The sequence below is a fragment of the Staurois parvus genome, unplaced genomic scaffold, assembly GCF_062004578.1.
Source record: "Staurois parvus isolate SC_StPar_1 unplaced genomic scaffold, SC_StPar_1.0 ptg000221l, whole genome shotgun sequence".
NCBI lineage: Eukaryota > Metazoa > Chordata > Amphibia > Anura > Ranidae > Staurois > Staurois parvus.
Genome location: NW_028318017.1, coordinates 2207130 through 2229518, shown reverse-complemented (window position 1 = coordinate 2229518; position 22389 = coordinate 2207130). Strand labels below are relative to the sequence as shown.

At 45.6% G+C, this 22389-nt stretch overlaps 3 protein-coding genes across 3 annotated transcripts in view; 2 read left to right on the top strand and 1 right to left on the bottom strand.

Moving 5' to 3' along the window:
* Positions 1-22389, top strand: part of LOC149460759 (uncharacterized) — a 333674-nt gene that overhangs the window by 171915 nt on the left and 139370 nt on the right. The gene's annotated exons all lie outside the window — the stretch shown is intronic.
* The window catches only part of LOC149460761 (uncharacterized), a 172588-nt gene that overhangs the window by 143881 nt on the left and 6318 nt on the right, over positions 1-22389 (bottom strand). The window lies entirely within an intron of this gene.
* LOC149460762 (uncharacterized) lies at positions 536-5753 on the top strand. The gene is made up of 2 exons (XM_089679316.1): positions 536-830; positions 5344-5753. The coding sequence occupies exons 1-2, from the start codon at positions 666-668 to the stop codon at positions 5617-5619; spliced, it is 441 nt and encodes a 146-aa protein (XP_089535442.1). The 5' UTR covers positions 536-665; the 3' UTR covers positions 5620-5753.

Here is a 22389-nt window from a genome sequence, read left to right as displayed (position 1 = left end):
AAGTTATCCGTCTACAAGGAGACCTGTATAGATCACATGATGGCACCAATGAGGATGGAGGAGGACCGGAGTCACATGACTGAGAAGATACTAAACCTCACCCTGGAGATCATCTACCTGCTGACCGGAGAGGTGAGGAGGATTCTGGGAGGTCACATGACATCACTCTTATCTCTATTAATAAAACACAGACCTGACCGGAGAGGTGAGGAGGATTCTGGGAGGTCACATGACATCACTCTTATCTCTATTAATAAAACACAGACCAGACTGGAGAGGTGAGGAGGATTCTGGGAGGTCACATGACATCACTCTTATCTCTATTAATAAAACACAGACCTGACCGGAGAGGTGAGGAGGATTCTGGGATTCTAACATGATATTCCTATTGGTTCCTCAATACAGAGATTTCCTCTTCTGAAGTCAGGTGATCATATGACCATCACAGTGCCTCCATGTGACTCCCTAAAACCTGAGAGACACAACATGCAGAAGATTCTAGAAGTCACCAAGAAGATGATGGAGCTGCTGACAGGAGAGGTGAGCGGTGCCGGGAATTCTGGGATATTCTCCAGTAACAGACAAGGGATGTGTCTGGATGGTGACTGTATCATTGTGTGTGTCAGGTTCCTATAAGGTGTCAGGGTGTCACTGTCTATTTCTCCATGGAGGAGTGGGAGTATTTAGAAGGACACAAGGACCTCTACAAGGACGTCATGATGGACAATCAGCAGACTTTGGGTTTTGTGAAGATTGTAAGGAAGGAATTTCCCCGGAATGAGACGATATTGAAGCTCACCCTGGAGGTCCTCAGCCTGCTGACTGGAGAGGTGAGTGTAATGAAGGGGTTAAATCTGACTGGGCTGTACACTGGGAGGTATTCAGAGTCACTTGAAGTCTTCTGATGTTCTGTAATTAATAACGACATCCACACAAGTACTATGAATACATAAAGTGTCCGGACTCTATGAGATTTGGTTATAGCACAAGATGGCGGCATTGGTTATAGAAGAGAACAATCACAGCTTTAGTCCAATCAGTGAGACCCATGATTACCAGCATGCCACGCCCACTGACCACTAAATCCATGGGTGACATTTCCTGGTGGGTCAGTGAGCCTTACTAGTAAACCATTAGTGACTCTATTATATGACTTCTAGAAGGAGCTATAAATCTGACCCCATTGTCATCATATCATTGGATGGAGATGTCTGTCCTTTGCTGAGTCGGCACATTGTGGCCAATCCCTGGAGAATAAATCTAGAGCTGACCATAGAAGTGAGGGATTATGGGAGAGCAGGGCACTGCCCAGGGGCCCCTTGATAATCTTGCATTACATGATACCAATTTTCCGGGATAGTCAGTCAAGCTTTTTACTAAGCTGTCCCAGGATGGCCGTGTCCCGGGCAGTGTCCCGGAATCTGGGCTGCGGGTACAGCAGCAGCCTGTCAGTGGCCTCCATCTACAATCAGAATGACATCTCCTCCCTCTACTTTCTTCTGCTTTGCAGGAGTTCATGAACCCTGAGACGGAGCATCTTACTGCTACTGGTGCTTGTGTGGGCGGGATATGTACAGCTCCAATCCCCATGTCCCTCCTCTTCTGTTCATCCCATGTGATCAGAGCAGTACATATCCCGCCCACACAAGCAGCAGCAGTAGTAAGATGCTCCACCTCTTCCTTAACCCCTACAAAGTGCTGGAACTGTGAGAGGAAGGTACAGGTGGGGAGATGTTATTCTGATTGTAAATTTAAAGCAGAACTCAAATCAAACCATTAATTCTCTTTGGTTTCCTGTTTGTAAGACCGATGGCTGCTCCGCCTCCTTTACTCCCAGCCACTGGTCTTGGCACATCCCTTCTGTAGTTCTTTCTGCAAGAAGCAGGGATGTCAGACAGCCCTACTTGCAGTGGTGGGCGGACCGAGACTCTCAGACACATTCAACACATACAGGCCTAGTGTACTCGCCCACATTCACCTGTAATTGATGGGAACTGTAGTTTCCTTTTACTGCAGAGAGAGAGGAGAGGATATGATGTCATCCCGGCTGTTACACCTCTGTCAGGGCTCCAGGTATGACCAGAGATGTGTGGACTGACACAGGGAAACAGCAGGCTTCAGAAATGATTAAATAATAATAATATTTATTGTGAGCTGCACAAAATAAAAAAACACAGTGCAAAACAAAACAAACCTTAAACGAATAGGTACAGGTACAGTCAGGGCTGGAGAGGTGGAGTGGTCAGGCACGCTGGGTCAGGAACAATCAGGCAGAAAGGTACAACGGGAGCAGCCAGAAGAATGGTCAGGAATTGCCAGGGTCAGTGCAGGCGGAGTTCTATCAGAGTCAGAGTCAAGCAGGAGGGTCGAGCAGGCAGGAGACAGGATACAGGGCGCATGGGAAACAAACACCAAGGCACTGACTACAGGTCTGGCCATTCCTTAAATACACCTCCTGCAGTCAGCCTCAGGTGATGGCTGATTGCAGGAGTGAGCTTCTGGTTGCTGAGAGCACCCGCTGGCCAGCCCTGGTACTGCAGCCCACAAGGCAGGTGAGTCCCACCACCATTGGCGAGTCCATTCCTGACAGTACCCCCCCCCTCAAGGAGCGGCCTCAGGACGCTCCAAACAGTCCTTAGTGGGCAAAATGTTCCAGCGCCCGGGTCAGGTAACTGGCTGGATATCAGGGGCTGGCACATCAGACTGGGCAGCGGGCGGAGGCACATCAGACTGGGCAGCGGGAGGAGGCACATCAGGCTGGGCAGCGGGCGGAGGCACATCAGGCTGGGCAGCGGGCGAAGGCACATCAGGCTGGGCAGCGGGCGGAGGCACATCAGGCTGGGCAGCGGGCGGAGGCACATCAGGCTGGGCAGCGGACGGAGGCACATCAGGCTGGGCAGCGGACGGAGGCACATCAGGCTGGGCAGCAGACACCGGGCCATCAGGCGGAGCAGGGGGCACCGGGCCATCAGGCGGAGCAGCGGGCACCGGGCGATCAGGCGAGGCAGCAGGCACCGGGCCATCAGGCGAGGCAGCAGGCACCGAGGCATCAAGCTTGACAGCGGGCACCGAGTCATCTGGCTTGACAGCGGGCACCAAGTCATCTGGCTCGACAGCGGGCATCGAGTCACCAAGCTCGACAGCGGGCACCGGGTCAACTGGCACGACAGCGGGCACCGGGTCAACTGGCAGAACAGCGGGCATCGAGACACCAAGCTCGACAGCGGGCACCGAGTCAACTGGCACGACAGCGGGCACCGAGTCAACTGGCACAACAGCGGGCACCGGGTCAACTGGCACAACAGCGGGCACCGGGTCAACTGACACGACAGCGGGCACCGAGTCATCTGGCAGAACAGTGGGCACCGAGTCATCTGGCATGACAGCGGGCACCGAGTTATCTGGCAGAACAGCGAGCACCGAGTCACCAAGCTCGACAGCGGGCACTGAGTCAATTGGCACGACAGCGGGCACCGGGTCAACTGGCACGACAGCGGGCACGAGTCATCTGGCAGAACAGCGGGCACCAAGTCATCTGGCAGAACAGCGGGCATCGAGACACCAAGCTCGACAGCGGGCACCGAGTCAACTGGCACGACAGCAGGCACCGAGTCATCTGGCAGAACAGCGGGCACCAAGTTATCTGGCAGAACAGCGGGCAGCGAGGCACCAGGCCGGACCACGGGCAGCGAGGCACCAGGCCGGACCACGGGCACCGAGGTGCCAGACCAGGTCGTCAGGCTGGATCGGGTCATCGGGCTGGATCACGAACACCAGGTCATCAGGCTGGATCAGGTCATCAGGCTGGATCGGGTCATCGGGCTGGATCGGGTCATCGGGCTGGATCACGAACACCGGGTCATCGGGCTGGATCGGGTCATCGGGCTGGATCACGAACACCGGGTCATCGGGCTGGATCGGGTCATCGGGCTGGATCATGAACACCAGGTCATCAGGCCGGATCGGGTCATCAGGCCGGATCGGGTCATCGGGCTGGATCACGAACACCAGGTCATCAGGCTGGATCGGGTCATCAGGCCGGATCGGGTCATCAGGACGGATCGGGTCATCAGGCTGGGTAGCGTATACCAGATCATCAAGCTGGATGGGGTCATCAGGCCGGATTGGGTTGATAGGCCGGATCGGGTCATCAGGCTGGGTAGCGTACACTAGATCATCAAGCTGGATAGGATCATCAGGCTGGATCGGGTCATCAGGCGGAATAGCGGGCACTAGATCGTCAGGCTGGGTAGGAACATCAGGCCGGGTAGCGTACACTGGGTCATCGGGCATCAGGGTATCAGGCAGGAGACAGGATACAGGAAACAGGGCGCATGGGAAACAAACACCAAGGCACTGACTACATGTCTGGCCATTCCTTAAATACAGCTCCTGCAATCAGCCTCAGGTGATGGCTGATTGCAGGAGTGAGCTTCTGGTTGCTGAGAGCACCCGCTGGCCAGCCCTGGTACTGCAGCCCACAAGGCAGGTGAGTTCCACCACCATTGGCGAGTCCATTCCTGACAACCTCCTCCTTTGCACAGCAGATGATGTTATCTTTTATGTTACAGAGATGAGGTCATAAAAATTCAATTAGACTTTTCTCCCCAATGGGAAGGATTTTCAACATTTTATGAACTGTTTAGTGATTTGTTTAGGGGGGGTGTACTATTGGGGGATTTATTGCCTATCCCAGAGTTCTTTAACCCAGTGACAGGCTGTCAGAACAGGCAAGATCTGTGACAGCAACTTCCCTGTGTTGCTGTGCTTGAGGAGACCATTTCTACTGTATTACACATTACTGCACCCTGTAATGTACCTTCTAACCCCTCTGTACTGTACTCAGCCCTCCAGCCCCTCCTGTACTGTTACCTCCTGCCCCACGTAGTGTGCCCTCCTGATCCCCCTGTACTGTGACCTCCTGCCCCATGTACTATGCCCTCCTGCCCCCCTGTACTGTGCCCTCCTGTACTGTGCCTTCCTGCCCCCCCTGTAGTGTGCTCTCCTACATTCCCCTGCACTGTGCCCTCCTGCCCCCCATGTATTGTGCCCTCCTGCCCCCCTGTACTGTGCCCTCCCCCCTGTACTGTGCCCTCCTGCCCCCCCTCCGTACTGTGCCCTGTGTTGATTAGTCTTTGGTTTATGCCATGTTTTCTTCTTTAATATTGATTATATTGAAAGTCCTCAGAAATATATGTTTCATTCTATCAATTATTTATACTTTAATTTTTGAGAGTGTGTAAGTTTGGGCAGTGTGGTAGGGGCCCCAGTGAATGACTTCCTCCAGGGGCCCATGATGTTACATTCCTGTGGGAGAGTGAGATTTCTCTTTGTATAATGCAGAACTGTACAGGAGTCATGAAATCTACCGACAATGACCCAAAAAGGAGATCTCATCGTATGACCACAAGATCCTCGAGAATCCAGAATCCCATCACCATCCCCCCACCTTCATCCCTGATCCCTACAAGACAGAAGATTCTAGAAGTCACCAAGAAGATGATGGAGCTGCTGACAGGAGAGGTGAGCGGTGCCGGGAATTCTGGGACATTCTCCAGTAACAGACAAGGGATGTGTCTGGATGGTGACTGTATCATTGTGTGTGTCAGGTTCCTATAAGGTGTCAGGGTGTCACTGTCTATTTCTCCATGGAGGAGTGGGAGTATTTAGAAGGACACAAGGATCTCTACAAGGACGTCATGATGGACAATCAGCCGCCCCTCACATCACCGGGTAAGAGGAGACTTTATTGTAAAGGAGAGAGCAGTACGGAGGATCCACCTAGATCCCCCATCATCTGATAAACACATAGAAACAATGGATTCAGTCTCAGGAGATAAGAGGCAGCGGTGTGGGACCTCTGCAGCTTGTCTCATGTGGACATCTAGGCCACCACTGATTGCTGAATACCAATATTATGAGTGCTGACCCTTACACTGTATAATTTATATTATATATTACATACTCCTGACTCCTGCACTATATACTCTATGCTGTACATTATATACTCATAACCCCTGTACTATATACTCTGTTGTACATTACATCCTCCTAACCCCTGCACTATATACTCTATGTTGTACATTACATACTCCTGACCCTTACGCTATATACTCTGTTGTACATTACATACTCCTGACCCCTGCACTATATACTCTATGTTGTACATTACATACTCCTGACCCCTGCGCTATATACTCTATGTTGTACGTTACATACTCCTGACCCCAGCACTATATACTCTGTTGTACATTACATCCTCCTGACCCCTGCACTATATACTCCATGTTGTACATTACATACTCCTGACCCCTGCACTATATACTCTATGTTGTACATTACATACTCCTGACCCCTGCACTATATACTCTATGTTGTACATTACATCCCCCTGACCCCTGCACTATATACTCTATGTTGTATATTACATCCCCCTGACCCCTGCACTTTATACTCTATATTGTACATTACATACTCCTGACCCCTGTACTATATACTCTATGTTGTACATTACATACTCCTGACCCCTGCACTATATACTCTATGTTGTACATTACATACTCCTGACCCCTGCACTATATACTCTATATTGTACATTACATACTCCTGACCCCTGCACTATATACTCTGTGTATTAGAAAAATACTTTCTGCGCTGCTATAGGTATAGATAGGACTACTGAAAACAGCTGCAAACACCTAGACCTAGACACCACTAGCACAAGGAAACAAAAATAAAATGGTGTTGCACTAATATCAATAGTACTGAGGACACAATAATTGGAGGAGTGGGGAGACAGAAAAACAATAACCCCAAAACAAAGGTGAGAAGTATAAAGGCTGAATCCAGACCTAATGAGGTGCAATATGAACTGTGACAAAGACAACGTGAGGAATAATCACCAAGTGAACATAAATAATACATAAAAATGTAAAAGCCTGAACCCGGACCAAACTAAGTGCAATATGGATTGTGATGAAAACAACATGAACAACAATCACCAAGTGAACATAAATTATGTATTCAACATAATAGAACTAACACGTCCTAAATAAAAATGGCACAAAAAGCGCCGTGCAAAGAAACCTGTGACAATCAAAAAGCAAAGAAATAAATGTGCAAAACTAATCATACAAGGTGCACCCTGATGAAGTCACGGGACAGTGACGTAACGCGTGGGTCTGTTAGCGGAGCGTGGTGATGGTCGACGCCATTTTGTTATACCCTGGCAGTATAAACCCATATCAATACATGTGTTTGAGGCCTGATTTCAACTGATGTGATATAAGTGTTCATTTGGCATTTCTCCATTAAAGTTTTTGCTTTCAAATGACTACACTATGGGAGCGCTCTCTCTTTCTCCTCTGGGGTGCATCTGAGCCGGCTGATGTTCCTGTGAAAAGGATTACCAGTTTCAACACCACTGAAATCATTGCGGTTATATGGTGAGGACGGCCATATTCCTGGGATCGGTGTGATTCCATCATCTTGGATATCAGGGACCTGGGAGTGTGAGGCCAGAAAAGCTGTGTGGCCCCTTAGGGTCATGGCGTGGAGGTGAGGAGGCATTTTAGCTGGTGACGGATCGATCATTCATTTCACAGTTGCTTTGTTGGTTTGGAGTTGGCGGTCTATTTATATGGACTTTATGCAGATTTGATGATCACTTATGTTTATTATGATGGTCGCTCATTATTTGTTATATATCACAGTGCTTCCATTATTATATGTTATATGTCACGGTGCTTCCATTATTATATGTTATATGTCACGGTGCTTCCATTATTATATGTTATATGTCACAGTGCTTCCATTATTATATGTTATATGTCACAGTGCTTCCATTATTATATGTTATATGTCACAGTGCTTCCATTATTATATGTTATATATCACAGTGCTTCCATTATTATATGTTATATGTCACGGTGCTTCCATTATTATATGTTATATGTCACGGTGCTTCCATTATTATATGTTATATGTCACAGTGCTTCCATTATTATATGTTATATGTCACGGTGCTTCCATTATTATATGTTATATGTCACGGTGCTTCCATTATTATATGTTATATGTCACAGTGCTTCCATTATTATATGTTATATGTCACGGTGCTTCCATTATTATATGTTATATGTCACGGTGCTTCCATTATTATATGTTATATGTCACAGTGCTTCCATTATTATATGTTATATGTCACAGTGCTTCCATTATTATATGTTATATGTCACAGTGCTTCCATTATTATATGTTATATGTCACGGTGCTTCCATTATTATATGTTATATGTCACGGTGCTTCCATTATTATATGTTATATATCACGGTGCTTCCATTATTATATGTTATATATCACAGTGCTTCCATTATTATATGTTATATGTCACGGTGCTTCCATTATTATATGTTATATATCACAGTGCTTCCATTATTATATGTTATATATCACAGTGCTTCCATTATTATATGTTATATGTCACAGTGCTTCCATTATTATATGTTATATGTCACGGTGCTTCCATTATTATATGTTATATATCACAGTGCTTCCATTATTATTGTTATATATCACAGTGCTTCCATTATTATATGTTATATATCACGGTGCTTCCATTATTATATGTTATATGTCACGGTGCTTCCATTATTATATGTTATATATCACGGTGCTTCCATTATTATTGTTATATGTCACAGTGCTTCCATTATTATTGTTATATATCACAGTGCTTCCATTATTATATGTTATATGTCACGGTGCTTCCATTATTATATGTTATATGTCACGGTGCTTCCATTATTATATGTTATATGTCACAGTGCTTCCATTATTATATGTTATATGTCACGGTGCTTCCATTATTATATGTTATATGTCACGGTGCTTCCATTATTATATGTTATATGTCACAGTGCTTCCATTATTATATGTTCTATATCACAGTGCTTCCATTATTATTGTTATATATCACAGTGCTTCCATTATTATATGTTATATGTCACAGTGCTTCCATTATTATATGTTATATGTCACGGTGCTTCCATTATTATATGTTATATGTCACAGTGCTTCCATTATTATATGTTATATATCACAGTGCTTCCATTATTATATGTTATATATCACAGTGCTTCCATTATTATTGTTATATATCACAGTGCTTCCATTATTATATGTTATATGTCACGGTGCTTCCATTATTATTGTTATATGTCACGGTGCTTCCATTATTATTGTTATATATCACAGTGCTTCCATTATTATTGTTATATGTCACGGTGCTTCCATTATTATATGTTATATATCACGGTGCTTCCATTATTATATGTTATATGTCACGGTGCTTCCATTATTATATGTTATATGTCACGGTGCTTCCATTATTATATGTTATATATCACGGTGCTTCCATTATTATTGTTATATATCACGGTGCTTCCATTATTATTGTTATATATCACGGTGCTTCCATTATTATCTGTTATATGTCGCGTTCCTTTCATTATTATTCATTATTTTTTCATTTTTAGTTTCATGCACCTTGTATGATTAGGTTTGCACATATATTTCTTTGCTGTTTGATTGTCACAAGTTTCTTTGCACGGCTCTTTTTGTACCATTTTTATTTAGGATGTGTTAGTCCCAATATGTTGAATACATCATTTATGTTCACTAGTTGATTATTGTTCATGTTGTATTTCATCACAATCCATGTTGCACTTAGTTTGGTCCGGGTTCAGACCTTTACATTGCTATGTATTATTTATGTTCACTTGGTGATTATTACTCATGTCTTTGTCACAGTTCATATTTTACCTCATTAGGTCTGGATTCAGCCTTTATACTTCTCACCTTTCTTTTGGGGTTATTTTTTTCTGTCTCCCCACTCTTCAAATTATTGTGTCCTTAGTACTATTGATATTAGCGCAACACCATTTTATTTTTGTTTTTTTATACTCTATGTTGTACATTCCATACTCTTGACCCCTGCACTATATACTCTGTGTTGTACATTATAAAATCCTGACCCCTGCACTATATACTCTATGTTGTACATGACATACTCCTGACCCCTGCACTATATAATCTATGTTGTACATTACATACTCCTGACCCCTGCACTATATACTCTATGTTGTACATTCCATACTCCTGACCCCTGCACTATATACTCTATGTTGTGCATTACATACTCCTGACTTCTCCCCCTCCCCCCACTGCTTATATACACATAATATGGATTCTCTTTTGTTCCCCCATTTCCTCCCAGCTGGACATTTTATATCGGATGATGTGATTGGAGCACAGACTTTTACATGTTGATAATAATGTGATAACATCCTCCAACTTTGGACCCTTAAACAGAAAGTGATAATGAGGGAGGAGTCAATACCCCAATGATGGTGGTCTTCAGGATCAGTCCAGTCTTCATCTTGGTTGGTCTCCCCCCATCCTCACTCTCTGACCTCTGGTGGGGCTCAGCCCCGCTGTTCTTCATGACTAAATCATGGACTAAATAAGGAAGTGCAGTACTTCTTGTGTTGGGAAGATGGCGATGAGTGATAGAGGGGGTGGGGACCCTCGTCCTATAATCCCCTCATCACTGTCCCTCCTATAAAAGACAGTTCTGGTTGTTTCCTCACTCTCTGACTAAGGTCCATGAATAAAGAAATGCCCTGGTAGGAGAACAGAGGAGCCATTTCCTAGTTCCCTTGAGGGTGGAATTGTAAGCTCCTCAGAGACCAAGCTGCCTGGTGTGGGCGGAGTCCTGGTTTGGGGGAACCAATCAGCTCCTGTCTAGTAATCCTCTTTGTCTTTGTATTTTAGTCCATGGCAGGGAGATGAGGAAAACCTCCGAGGATTGTCTCACTTTGTCTCCAGACTGGAAAGTAGAAGATGAGGACATCACACAGTATAGTCCAGGAGAAAACCCGGCTCCCTCCAATGTCCATCCGGCACCACCCAGTGTAGATGGACCATCGGATTCCTCGTATCCTGAGGAACCTCAGACTGTGCGGGACCGGGCCGGCCTTCCAACAGGGAAGAGTTTCTCCTGTACTGAGTGCGGGAAGAGGTTCCGTTCTAAATACAATCTTAATGTGCATAAAAGATCTCACACGGGGGAGAAGCCGTATCCCTGTCCTAAGTGCGGGAAATGTTTCAGTGCTAAATACAGCCTTAAAGTTCATAAAAGGTCTCACACGGGGGAAAAGCCATATTCCTGTCCTAAGTGCGGGAAATGTTTTGTAATAAAATCAAGTCTTGTTACACATCAAAGGCTTCACACGGGGGAAAAACCATACTCCTGTTCTGAGTGCGGGAAATGTTTTTCGGACAAGTCCCTTTATCACAGACATCAAACATCTCACATGGAGGAGAAGCCACATTCCTGTCCTGAGTGCGGAAAATGTTTTGGAAAAAAATCAGAACTTGTCACACATCAGAGATCTCACACGGGAGAAAAGCCTTATTTGTGTCTTGACTGCGGGAAATGTTTTTCAAGAAAGTGCTATCTTTACATACATCAGAGATCTCACACAGGGGAAAAGCCTTATTCCTGTCCTGACTGCGGGAAATGTTTTTCACAGAAGTCCAGTATTTCCATACATCAGAGATCTCACACAGAGGAGAAGCCGTATTCATGTGCTGAGTGCGGGAAATGTTTTTCAGTGAAGTGCAGTCTTTACACACATCAGAGATCTCACACAGGTGAGAAGCCATATTCTTGTCGTGAGTGTGGGAAATGTTTTTCACAGAACTCCCATCTTTCCAAACATCAGAGATCTCACACAAGGAAGAAGCCACTTTCCTGTCCTGAGTGCGGGAAATGTTTTTCAGTGAAGTCCCATCTTTATACACACCAGAGATCCCACACAGGGGAGCAAACCTATTCCTGTTCTGAGTGCGGGAAATGTTTTGTATTCAAATCAGAACTTGTTATACATCAGAGATCTCACACGGGGGAGAAGCCGTATTGCTGTCCTGTGTGTGGGAAATGTTATTCACAGAAGTCCCATCTTAACAGACATCAGAGATCTCACACGAGGGAGAAGCCACTTTCCTGTCCTGAGTGAGGGAAATGTTCCTCACTGAAGTCCTGTCTTCCTGTACATCAGGGGTCTCACACAACCCTGGAGGTGTATTGGTGCCTTGAGTGCGGGAAATGTCTTCTAGATGAATGTTGCTGGACATCCCAGCTCTCATGTGGGGAAGAAGCACTCCCTGATATACACCTCAGATATACTCCATGGCTGATCTTCATCATGGAAGAAACAGTTCATAAGGAGATCAGAGGTCCCCAAAGACATGGATGAAGTGTGGGACCAGGTTGGCCATTGATGGCAGGAGAAGAATAAAAATGGAATCATGACTTTCCATCCATTCTGTAAGGTTTTGTAAACATTTAGAGGTCTACTAGGAGCCCCTCCCCCGACTTCTCTGTCCAGATCAATGGCACAACCATCAACCCATCCCCCCATGTCAGGGTGCGAGGGGTCATCCTGGACTCTGAACTCTCCTTTTAGCCCAACATCCAATCCCTGTCCAAATCATGCCGCCTCAACCTCCGCAACATCTCCGGAATATGCCCCTACCTGACCAATCACACCACAAAGCTTCCGACTCACTCCCAGGTTATCTCTCAAACTGCGGCAATTCCCTCCTCATTGGATGATCTTTACATAGGCCATCCCCCTCCAGTCCATCATGAATGCTGCCAGACTCCTCCACCTTACCAACCAACCAGTGTCCTCCACCCCTCTCTTCCACTCCCTCCACTGGCCTCCAATCAGTGTCCTCCACCCATCTCTGCAATTCCCTCCACTGGATTCAGTGTCCTCCACCCCTCTCTGCCAATCCACTGGCCTCCATTCCATGTCCTCCACCCCTCTCCTCCAATCCCTCCACTGGCCTCCATTCAGTGTCCTCCACCCCTCTCTGTCAATCCACTGGCCTCCATTCAGTGTCCTCCACCCTTCTCTGCCAAATCCTCCACTGGCCTCCATTCAGTATCCTCCACTCCTCTCTGCCAATCCTCTGGCCTCCACTCAGTGTCCTCCACCCCTCTCTGCCAATCCCTCCACTGGCCTCTATTCAGTGGCATCCACCCCTCTGTGCCAATCCCTCCACTGGCCTCCACTTAGAGTCCTCCACCCCTCTCTGCCAATCACTCCACTGGCCTCCATCCCTCTCTACCAATCCCTCCACTCAGTGTCCTCCACCCCTCTCTGCCAATCCCTCTACTGGCCTCCATTCAGTGTCTTCTCTGCAAATCCAACAAACAAGAGATCCCTGTGCTCAAATCCCAACAGCTAGGACATGCATTTATCCATCAGGTACTAAAGGGGTGTAACCACATATTAACACCAGAAATTCTGAAGGCCCCCCTGCACTCTGGTATATACCCTTCAAGCAGACTATGCAATAAATAGGGACATTTAGTTCACACATATTGCAATACATGTTTAAGCTGGTCAACTGCAAATCCCTCCATTGGCCTCCATTCAGTGTCCTCAACCCATCTACACCAATCCCTCCACTGGTCTCCATTCAGTGTACTACACTCCTCTCTGCCAATCCCTCCACTGGTCTCCATTCAGTGTCCTCCATCCCACTCTACCAATCCCTCCACTGGCTTCCATTCAGTGTCCTCCACCCCTCTCTCTGACAATCCACTGGCCTTCACTCAGTGTCCTCCATCCCACTCTACCAATCCCTCCACTGGCTTCCACTTAGTGTCCTCAACTCCTCTCTTCAAATCCCTCCACTGGCCTCCATTCAGTGTCCTCCACCCCTCTCTGCCAATCCCTCCACTGGCCTCCATTCAGTGTCCTCCACCCCTCTCTGCCAATCCCTCCACTGGTCTCCATTCAGTATCCTCTGTCCCTCTCTGCCAATCCCTCCACTCAGTGTCCTCCACTCTTCTCTGCCAATCCCTCCACTCAGTGTCCTCCACTCCGCTCCATTCAGTTTCCTCCACCCCTCTCTAACAATCCCTGCACTGGCCTCCATTCAGTGTCCTCCACCCCTCTCTGCCAATCCCTCCATTGGTCTCCATTCAGTGTCCTCCACCCCTCTCTGCCAATCCCTGCACTGGCCTCCACTCAGTGTCCTCCACCCCTCTCTACCAATCCCTCCACTCCGTGTCCTCCACCCCTCTCTGCCAATCCCTCCACTCAAATCCACTCAGTGTCCTCCACCCCTCTCTACCAATCCCTCCACTCAGTGTCCTCCACCCCTCTCTGCCAATCCCTCCACTCAGTGTCCTCCACCCCTCTCTACCAATCCCTCCACTCAGTGTCCTCCACCCCTCTCTGCCAATCCCTCCACTGGCCTCCATTCAGTGTCCTCCACCCCTCTCTGCCAATCCCTCCACACAGTGTCCTCCACCCCTCTCTACCAATCCCTCCACTCAGTGTCCTCCACCTCTCTCTGCCAATCCCTCCACTCACCTCCACTCAGTGTCCTCCACCCCTCTCTGCCAATCCCTCCACTCACCTCCACTCAGTGTCCTCCACCCCTCTCTACCAATCCCTCCACTCAGTGTCCTCCACCTCTCTCTGCCAATCCCTCCACTCAGTGTCCTCCACCCCTCTCTACCAATCCCTCCACTCAGTGTCCTCCACCCCTCTCTACCAATCCCTCCACTCAGTGTCCTCCACCCCTCTCTGCCAATCCCTCCACTCAGTGTCCTCCACCCCTCTCTGCCAATCCCTCCACTCAGTGTCCTCCACCCCTCTCTGCCAATCCCTCCACTCAGTGTCCTCCACCCCTCTCTACCAATCCCTCCACTCAGTGTCCTCCACCCCTCTCTACCAATCCCTCCACTCAGTGTCCTCCACCCCTCTCTACCAATCCCTCCGGTGGCTGCTACTCACAAAACTAATTAAATTCAAAATACTAACAACTTACAAAGCCTTCCACAACTCTGCCCCCAGCTACATCACCAACCGAGTATCAAAATACCAACCAAATAGCAATCTGCGTTCCTCCCAAGACCTCCTGCTCTCTAGTTCCCTTGTCACCTCCTCCCATGCTCAACTGCAGGACTTCTCCCGAGCTTCTCCCATCCAATGGAATTCCCTACCCCAATCTGACTATCTCCTACTGTTCACTTTTAGACGATACCTGAAAACCCTTCTCTTCAGATAAACCTATCCTGCTTCCACCTAAGAAAAGTACATATATCTTCTGCATCCGCCCATCCCCCACCCTTATTACCTTTTGTATCACTTGACCCTCCCCTTTTAGATTGTAAGCTCTAAGGAGCAGGTCCATCTGATTCCTCCTGTATTGTATTGTAACTGTGATGTCTGCTCTCATGTTGTAAAGTGCTGTGCTAACTGTTGGTGCTATATAAATCCTGTAATAAATCATTAAAATGAATAAATAAATGTTGCTCGCCTTCCCCCGGCTGTGAGAAATATCGCTCATATTAATTTATTGTTAATTGCACAGATATTTGATTAGAGAAGACATGATTTTCCATGGACCTGAGGGCCTAGGAATACACAGGGGTGCAGTGAATACAATCATCAGGAACGTTGATTTGTAGAAATCTGCACATTTCTGGTTAGGGTGATTTATTAGGGGCCAAATTTTATGGAGCTGACCATATTTAGGGTCAACCCCAAGGATGACAGAGTGTATTGTCATTGAAATCCACACATTGCATTCTATTCTCATATCTATGCCTGGCCATGGCAGCAGAGAACACGGCATATGATGATTCGGGTCTGCGGACCAATACAACTGCAATTCATTTTTTTTAGTAATGCCCATGTTGAGGGTTAGGCACAAAAAAAATTTAAACTCAGAAACTGTAATGGGTTTCCATGCGAATGGTCTGGCAAGAGCTGAATTTGGGTTGCTGGCGATAAATTGTTGTGCATATAAATTGCTTTCATCCACAATCAATGCATACAGATATTCCATGAAAAACAGCTCCAAAAAATCAAAAGAAATTACATTTGCTGTTTCCACCTGAATTCCAGGTTGGGCAGTGAATGGGGGAACTATGGGTGCTGAAGAATGTGTGGGCTGCCAATCAGGATTTGCAAGCACATCCGGAAGGACACTATGGGCTCTACGGGCCTGTGTGTGAATTCTTGGTGGTTGCTGGACAATAGTTGTGCTCGCCACCGCACCAGCTTGTACTGCACTTATGGGACTCGCCCCATCACCAAGTGATACTGCAGTGCTGGTATGTGAAAGACCAGGATGTACTAGGCCACTGGTGCTCGCCAGTTCACCAAAAGGTAGCGCGGCACTAGTACTGGCACTCTGCTGCATATGAGAATCATCATGCAATTCTAACACCTCAGCAACCTGAGAACGGGGTTGGGTATGCCTGAACTACCTTTCAGGGTGCTGCTGCTCTCTACAGGTTCGTATTCTGAGCCTGATTCTTTCAGTGAGACTTTCCCTTTGCTCTTGCTTGTCATACTCAGAATCCTGTAGGCCTCTTCACTAGAGTACATTTTGCTGGACACTTTGGCCACTTACTTTATGGCTACCTAGTGCAACTCACCGGAAAAAGAGCACCTGGCTGTCAGGGAGTACTTGAACCGCTACAAAAAAATGTACCTGCTAGTGCTAACAGAGATCAGGTCTGATCTTGCTAACCCTGCCATTTTGTGTGCAATGTATCAAGTTACATTGATCTACTGACACTGCACTTGCTGGAGGGGCAGAGGAGCTAAACATAGGTGGTGGCAGGGGCTGATCCTGCTAACACTGTGTTTTTGGGAACACTATACTATTGTGAATGCTAATTTAGTTCTGATCAAAGACATTGATCCATTCAGACACTATGCTAGCAATGGAGGTTTATAGTGTGTATGTGAGCGTGTTCCTGGCAATCAAAGGGTTAAATGTGTTGGTAATAAAGTGGTGGGCAATCTGACTCTATCTGGGAGGGATGATAATGCGATCTGAAGTCACCGGTGACACTAATACAGTGATCAGTAAAAAAAATCTGTACACTGTACTAATGACAATGGTGACAGGGCAGTGGAAGGGTTAACTGGGGGGCGATCAGGGGGTTAAATGTGACCTAACTATGTGTTTTAGTGTAAAGTGTGCTGCTTTGACTCCCATGGATCTGATTTTCTCTCTGGAATGGAATGTGCTCCAGAGAGAGAAGATTGCGTCATTTTCTATGTCTGTGTTCTGTAAACACAGGCACAGGATGAGCTCTGATTCGGTACAACCGATCAGCAGGTCCAGACCAATCATCATTAACCTGGACCAGGTAAGTGATCAGTGCTGTACCGAATCACAGCAACACCGGGCCGGAGGACGCACATGTACACACCCACAGCCAGGAACATGTTGGGAGTGCGGATCATGTTTATATACATGATTTTGCACAGGGATTCCACCTTGTAGCAGTAAAACTGCTATAGGGTGGACTTCAAGTGGTTAACTAGGTGTTTGTAAGTGTAGGTGTGCTGTTTGTACTCACACAGGTCTGATCTCTTCTCTGATCTGAAAATGGCTCCAGGAGAGAAGATCCATGCAGTTTCTGTGTCTACAAATAAGGACACAGGCTGATCTCTGATTCGGTACAGGTGATCAGCAGGTCCAGGCCAAAAATCATTGGCCTGGACCTCAAGATTGACTTATGCTGTACCAAATGACAGCACAGTGAGGGCGGTGGGCTCACACGTGTACATGTATGTGATCTGGAGCCCTGCCACAGTATAAGTGTGGTGGTCGGTCCTGAACTGGTTAAAGTCAGTTTGTTTGCTGATGATCTTTTGCTAACTTTGGTCCAACCCAACACCTCGCTGTCAATCCTATTCTCTATACATTTCCCTTTCCTCTGTAAAACAGAATGATAGTTTCCTTGGCCCACCTCCTACCTGAATTATTTGGGCATTCATCTCCCTCGCTCGTACAACACACTCCATGAGGCCAACTACATCCCCACTTTCAAATACTTGAGAGTCCTACTTCTGTCCTGGACTCATCTTCACCTCTCCTGGATAGGGAGGACCAGTGATGGAAAAATGACAATTTTACCAAAACTCCTCTACTTGTTCCATACTCTTCCAATCCCCATCTCCTCCTATACTCTCAAATCTTTTTAAAATCAGGTCTTGTGATTCAACCGAGCAGACAAAGGGCCACAAATCTCAAGACATGCGATATTCATACATAAGGAACAAGGAGGTTGGGTGTTTCAGCTTTTAGTAAATATTTCTTGGTGCCCAGATTGCCCCACTAACCTCCCTTTACACCACAATACATGGCTCCTTATGGGCTGACTTAGAAGCATTGCTCTGTTCTCAACATCTCATCGTTCACTCCCATGGCTTCCTCCAAAATCCAGACCTACGTCTATCAGCCTCTTGATGGGTCACACACTCTGCACCTGGAACTCTAATAAATATTCCAGCAACTTCATATCACCTCACTTGCCTCTCTTCCCTGCTTTGGGCGATCCAATATTTCCTCAGGGTTTAGAGTCTCATCACATTTCACAGGTGGGCTTCCCACAACTTCCATTACATTTACTCTTTTATTGCTGGTTGCTCTGTATAGGAAAAATTCCAAGCCCCACCCACTAAACTTTTTCCATTCCTACAAATTAAACACTGGATGACTACCATAATTACTAACACAGATCTTTGGACTCAACTCTCCTTGAACATATCTGCCAGCGTACTCTCTTGCCCCCAAACTTATCTCAACTATCTATTCACAACTGAATGATCTTAACAGTCCTAGAGTCCCGGCCCCCCAGGCCACTTGTTGGGAGGTAACGTTGAATATGAGTTAACCTTAGACCTATATTCTAGGGGAGTAGTGCAGACTTACAGGAACTAGTAGTGCTGTTTGGCCTACTCTGCCCTTCATCCACTGGGCACATAATGGATGGCTTGGCTGACCCCAGTACTACAGCTGTACCACCCCATTGTCCCCCATCTTGTGAATATCATTGGTGGGGTTAGGGTATGATCAGGTCTACACTTATATATCCTCACTGTAAAAGGTTGGAGACATTTATTCTGTGTTTGAAGGAAATAGTGACTGTTGAGAACACATCACCCTTTTGTTTATTTGATGATTGTATTTTGATATGAGAATAATGTGAACGGTTTTCTACATGTGTAACTATTGGATTATTTACACCTCTACTGAAAATCTAATATAAACCATTAGAAAAGAAAAGTCCAAGAGGCCACGCCTATGTCCATAAGTGGGAACATGGCCTTAAAGGCACTAGGGACAGGGAAGACTGGATACAGATTTTGACCAGGATAGGCTCCTGCTCTATCAACACTCTTACTCTAGATTTGGGCTTTAACCACTTGCCCTCCTGAGGATTTAACCCCCTTAACCATTAGCCACCCGGCCAATGGCCGTTTGGCGGCTTCAATTGTGTCCCTCCATTCCAGGTGCACGCCATTTGGCGTGCTCCCGCACATGCGCCGTTTGCGCTAATGCAGAGCGGCGCAGCAGTGTGATCTGTCACCGGCCGTGCACCTCGGACACGGCCGATGACAGATCCGAGTACCGGCTCCCGTTGCTCGTACCATGTGACCTGCTGTGACCAATCACAGCAGGTCACATGACCGTTGTATACAATGGATGGCTTCATTCATGATGCCATCCATTGTATACTAGTGCCTAGCTATGAATGGTCACAGCTAATCACATGCACATGTCATGTGATTAGCTGTGACCAAATCACAGCTAAGCACAAAAAAAAAAAAAAAGCTGAATGAATCGATTTCATTCTGGTAAATGCTTGCTTATAGCAAAGTAATTCTTTGCTATAAGCAAATTGTGTAAAAAAAAAAAAAAGAAAAAACTGATCACTTCCCCAAAGTAGTACAATGTTACTATAGTAACATTGTACTACTTTGGTCATAGTAAAATATGAAAAAAAAATAAAAACAAATGTAATAAAAAATTAAATATAATAAAAAAAAATATATATATATATTTTTTTTTCATACTGTCACCAGTCAGTGTCCCTGTTCACCGCCATGCCAGTTATATGATGACGCTGTACTGCACTGGTGACAGTATGTAAAAAAAAAAAAATAGTGAAAATAATTTTTTTAATTTTTTCATTTTCCGAAAAATTATGACAAAAAAATACAACTTCAAAAAACTCGCCATGCCTCTTATGAAGTACGTCGGACTGTCTACTCTGCAAAAAGGGGTCATTTGGGGGATATCTGTACCGTCCCGACATTTGGGGGATATCTGTACTGTTCTGTCATTTGGGGGATATCTGTACTGTCCTGACATTTGGGGGATATCTGTCCTGTCCTGACATTTGGGGGATATCTGTATTCTGACATTCTTGGACCTCAAGAAATTAGATTGGCTGTCAGTACTTCAGGATTGATCAATACTCAGATCTATACCATAGTTTGTGAACTCTATAACTTTCCTACAAACTAAAAAATACATCCTAATTTGGGTTATTTTCACCAAAGACATGTAGCAGAATACATCTCGGCCTAAATTTATGAAGAACAATTATTTATTTGTAAACTTTTATAACAGAAACAAAGAAAAATGTGTTTTTTTTTCAAAATTTTTGGTCTTTTTTTGTTAATTTAGCAAAAAATAAAAACCCCAGCGGTGATTAAATACCACCAAGAGAAAGCTCTAGTTGTGTGAAGAAAATGATCAAATTTTAGTTTGGGAACAGTGTTGTATGACCGCACAATTGTCATTCAAAGTGTGAGAGCGCTGAAACCTGAAAAATGGCCTGGACAGGAAAAGGGAAAATTGCACAGTATTGAAACGGTTAATGACCAGGCCTCTTTTTGCTACTCGGCGCTGCACTAATTCAACTGATAATTGCGCGGTCGTGCAATGCTGCACCCAAACGAAATTTACGTCCTTTTTTTCACACAAATAGAGCTTTCTTTCGGTAGTATTTGATCACCTGTGCGCTTTTTATTTTTCACGCTATAAACAAAAAAAGGCCAAAAATTTTGAAGAAAAACAATATTTTTTACTTTCAGCTATAAAAAATATATAGTAAACTCAAAGTTGGTTATACATTTAGGCCAAAATGTATTCTGCTCCATGTTTTTGGTAAAAAAAAATCACAATAAGTGTATATTGATTGCTTTGTGTGGAAGTTATAGCATCTACAAACTATGGTATAGATACTGCAATTTACGCCATTTTTCTGCTATACAGCGGTGCGCTAGTTTAACGGACAATTGCGCGGTCATGCAATACGGTACATAAATGAAATTTACATCCTTTTTTTCCCCACAAATTGAGCTTTCTTTCAGTGGTACTTGATCACCTGTGCGGTTTTTATTTTTTGTGCTATAAAAAAAAAGTGACAATTTTGAGGAAAAAAAAAACAATATTTTGGACTTTTTGCTATAAAACATGTCCAGTAAAAAAAAATGCAAAAATCAAATTTAGTCATAAATTTCTGCCAAAATGCATTCTGCGACATGTCTTTGCTAAAAAAAAAAACCCAATACGTGTAAATTAATTGGTTTACGTGAAAGTTATAGCGTTTACAAATGGCGGGAAAGATACTGGGATTTTTAGTTTTTTTTTATACTAATAATGGCGGCAATCAGCGAATTATGGCGGCGATCAGCGACTTATGGCAGCGATCAGCGACTTATGGCGGGACTGCGGCAGACATTCTGACATTGGGGGGTACTGACTTGGGGTCACTGACATCCCCAAAAACACTAATACAGTGATCAGTGCAAAAAAAAACTGACACTGTACTAATGGCAATGGGGAGGAAGGGGTTAACTTTATTTTGCAGGGAAGGGTTATAGGAGTGAGGGGGAGTGTTTTACTAGGGGGCGGGGTGTGTACTAGGCGGGACAAGGCTGATCGAGAAAGAGAAACTGTTCTTTCTCGATCAGCTCATCCTCAAGCTGACAGGGAAGTGACAGACAGCACAGCTACTGCAGCTGTGCTCTCTGTCACTGTTTGCCGCCGATCGCCAGGACATAGCCGCTAAGGAGTGGCTGTGACCCGGCGACTGACATCTGCGGCAGTGATCCGCGGGACAGATAGGGTGGCGGCGCGCCTCGCGTGCCCCCTATTTGTTTACAAAACACACGTTTTAAAACGTGGTTTTGTCTGTGAGTACCGCCCTGACGCCGTATATGTACAGTGGCTGGGCGGCATGTAGTTAAATCCATCTCCAGGTGGTATATGTCCCAATACCTAACTCTTCCAATACCTTTTTATGGGCTGTTCCCACCCAGGGGACATACTTCACACATGGTGGTCTAGCTTCATGTTTTCCAGAATTTGGACAAAGGTTCTAAAACTATTATAAATATTACTAACCTGCCACTTTCCCAGGAACCCTTGGTACATCTTATGGCATTTGAATCCCCCAGGCCTCACAAGTTCCTAATTTAA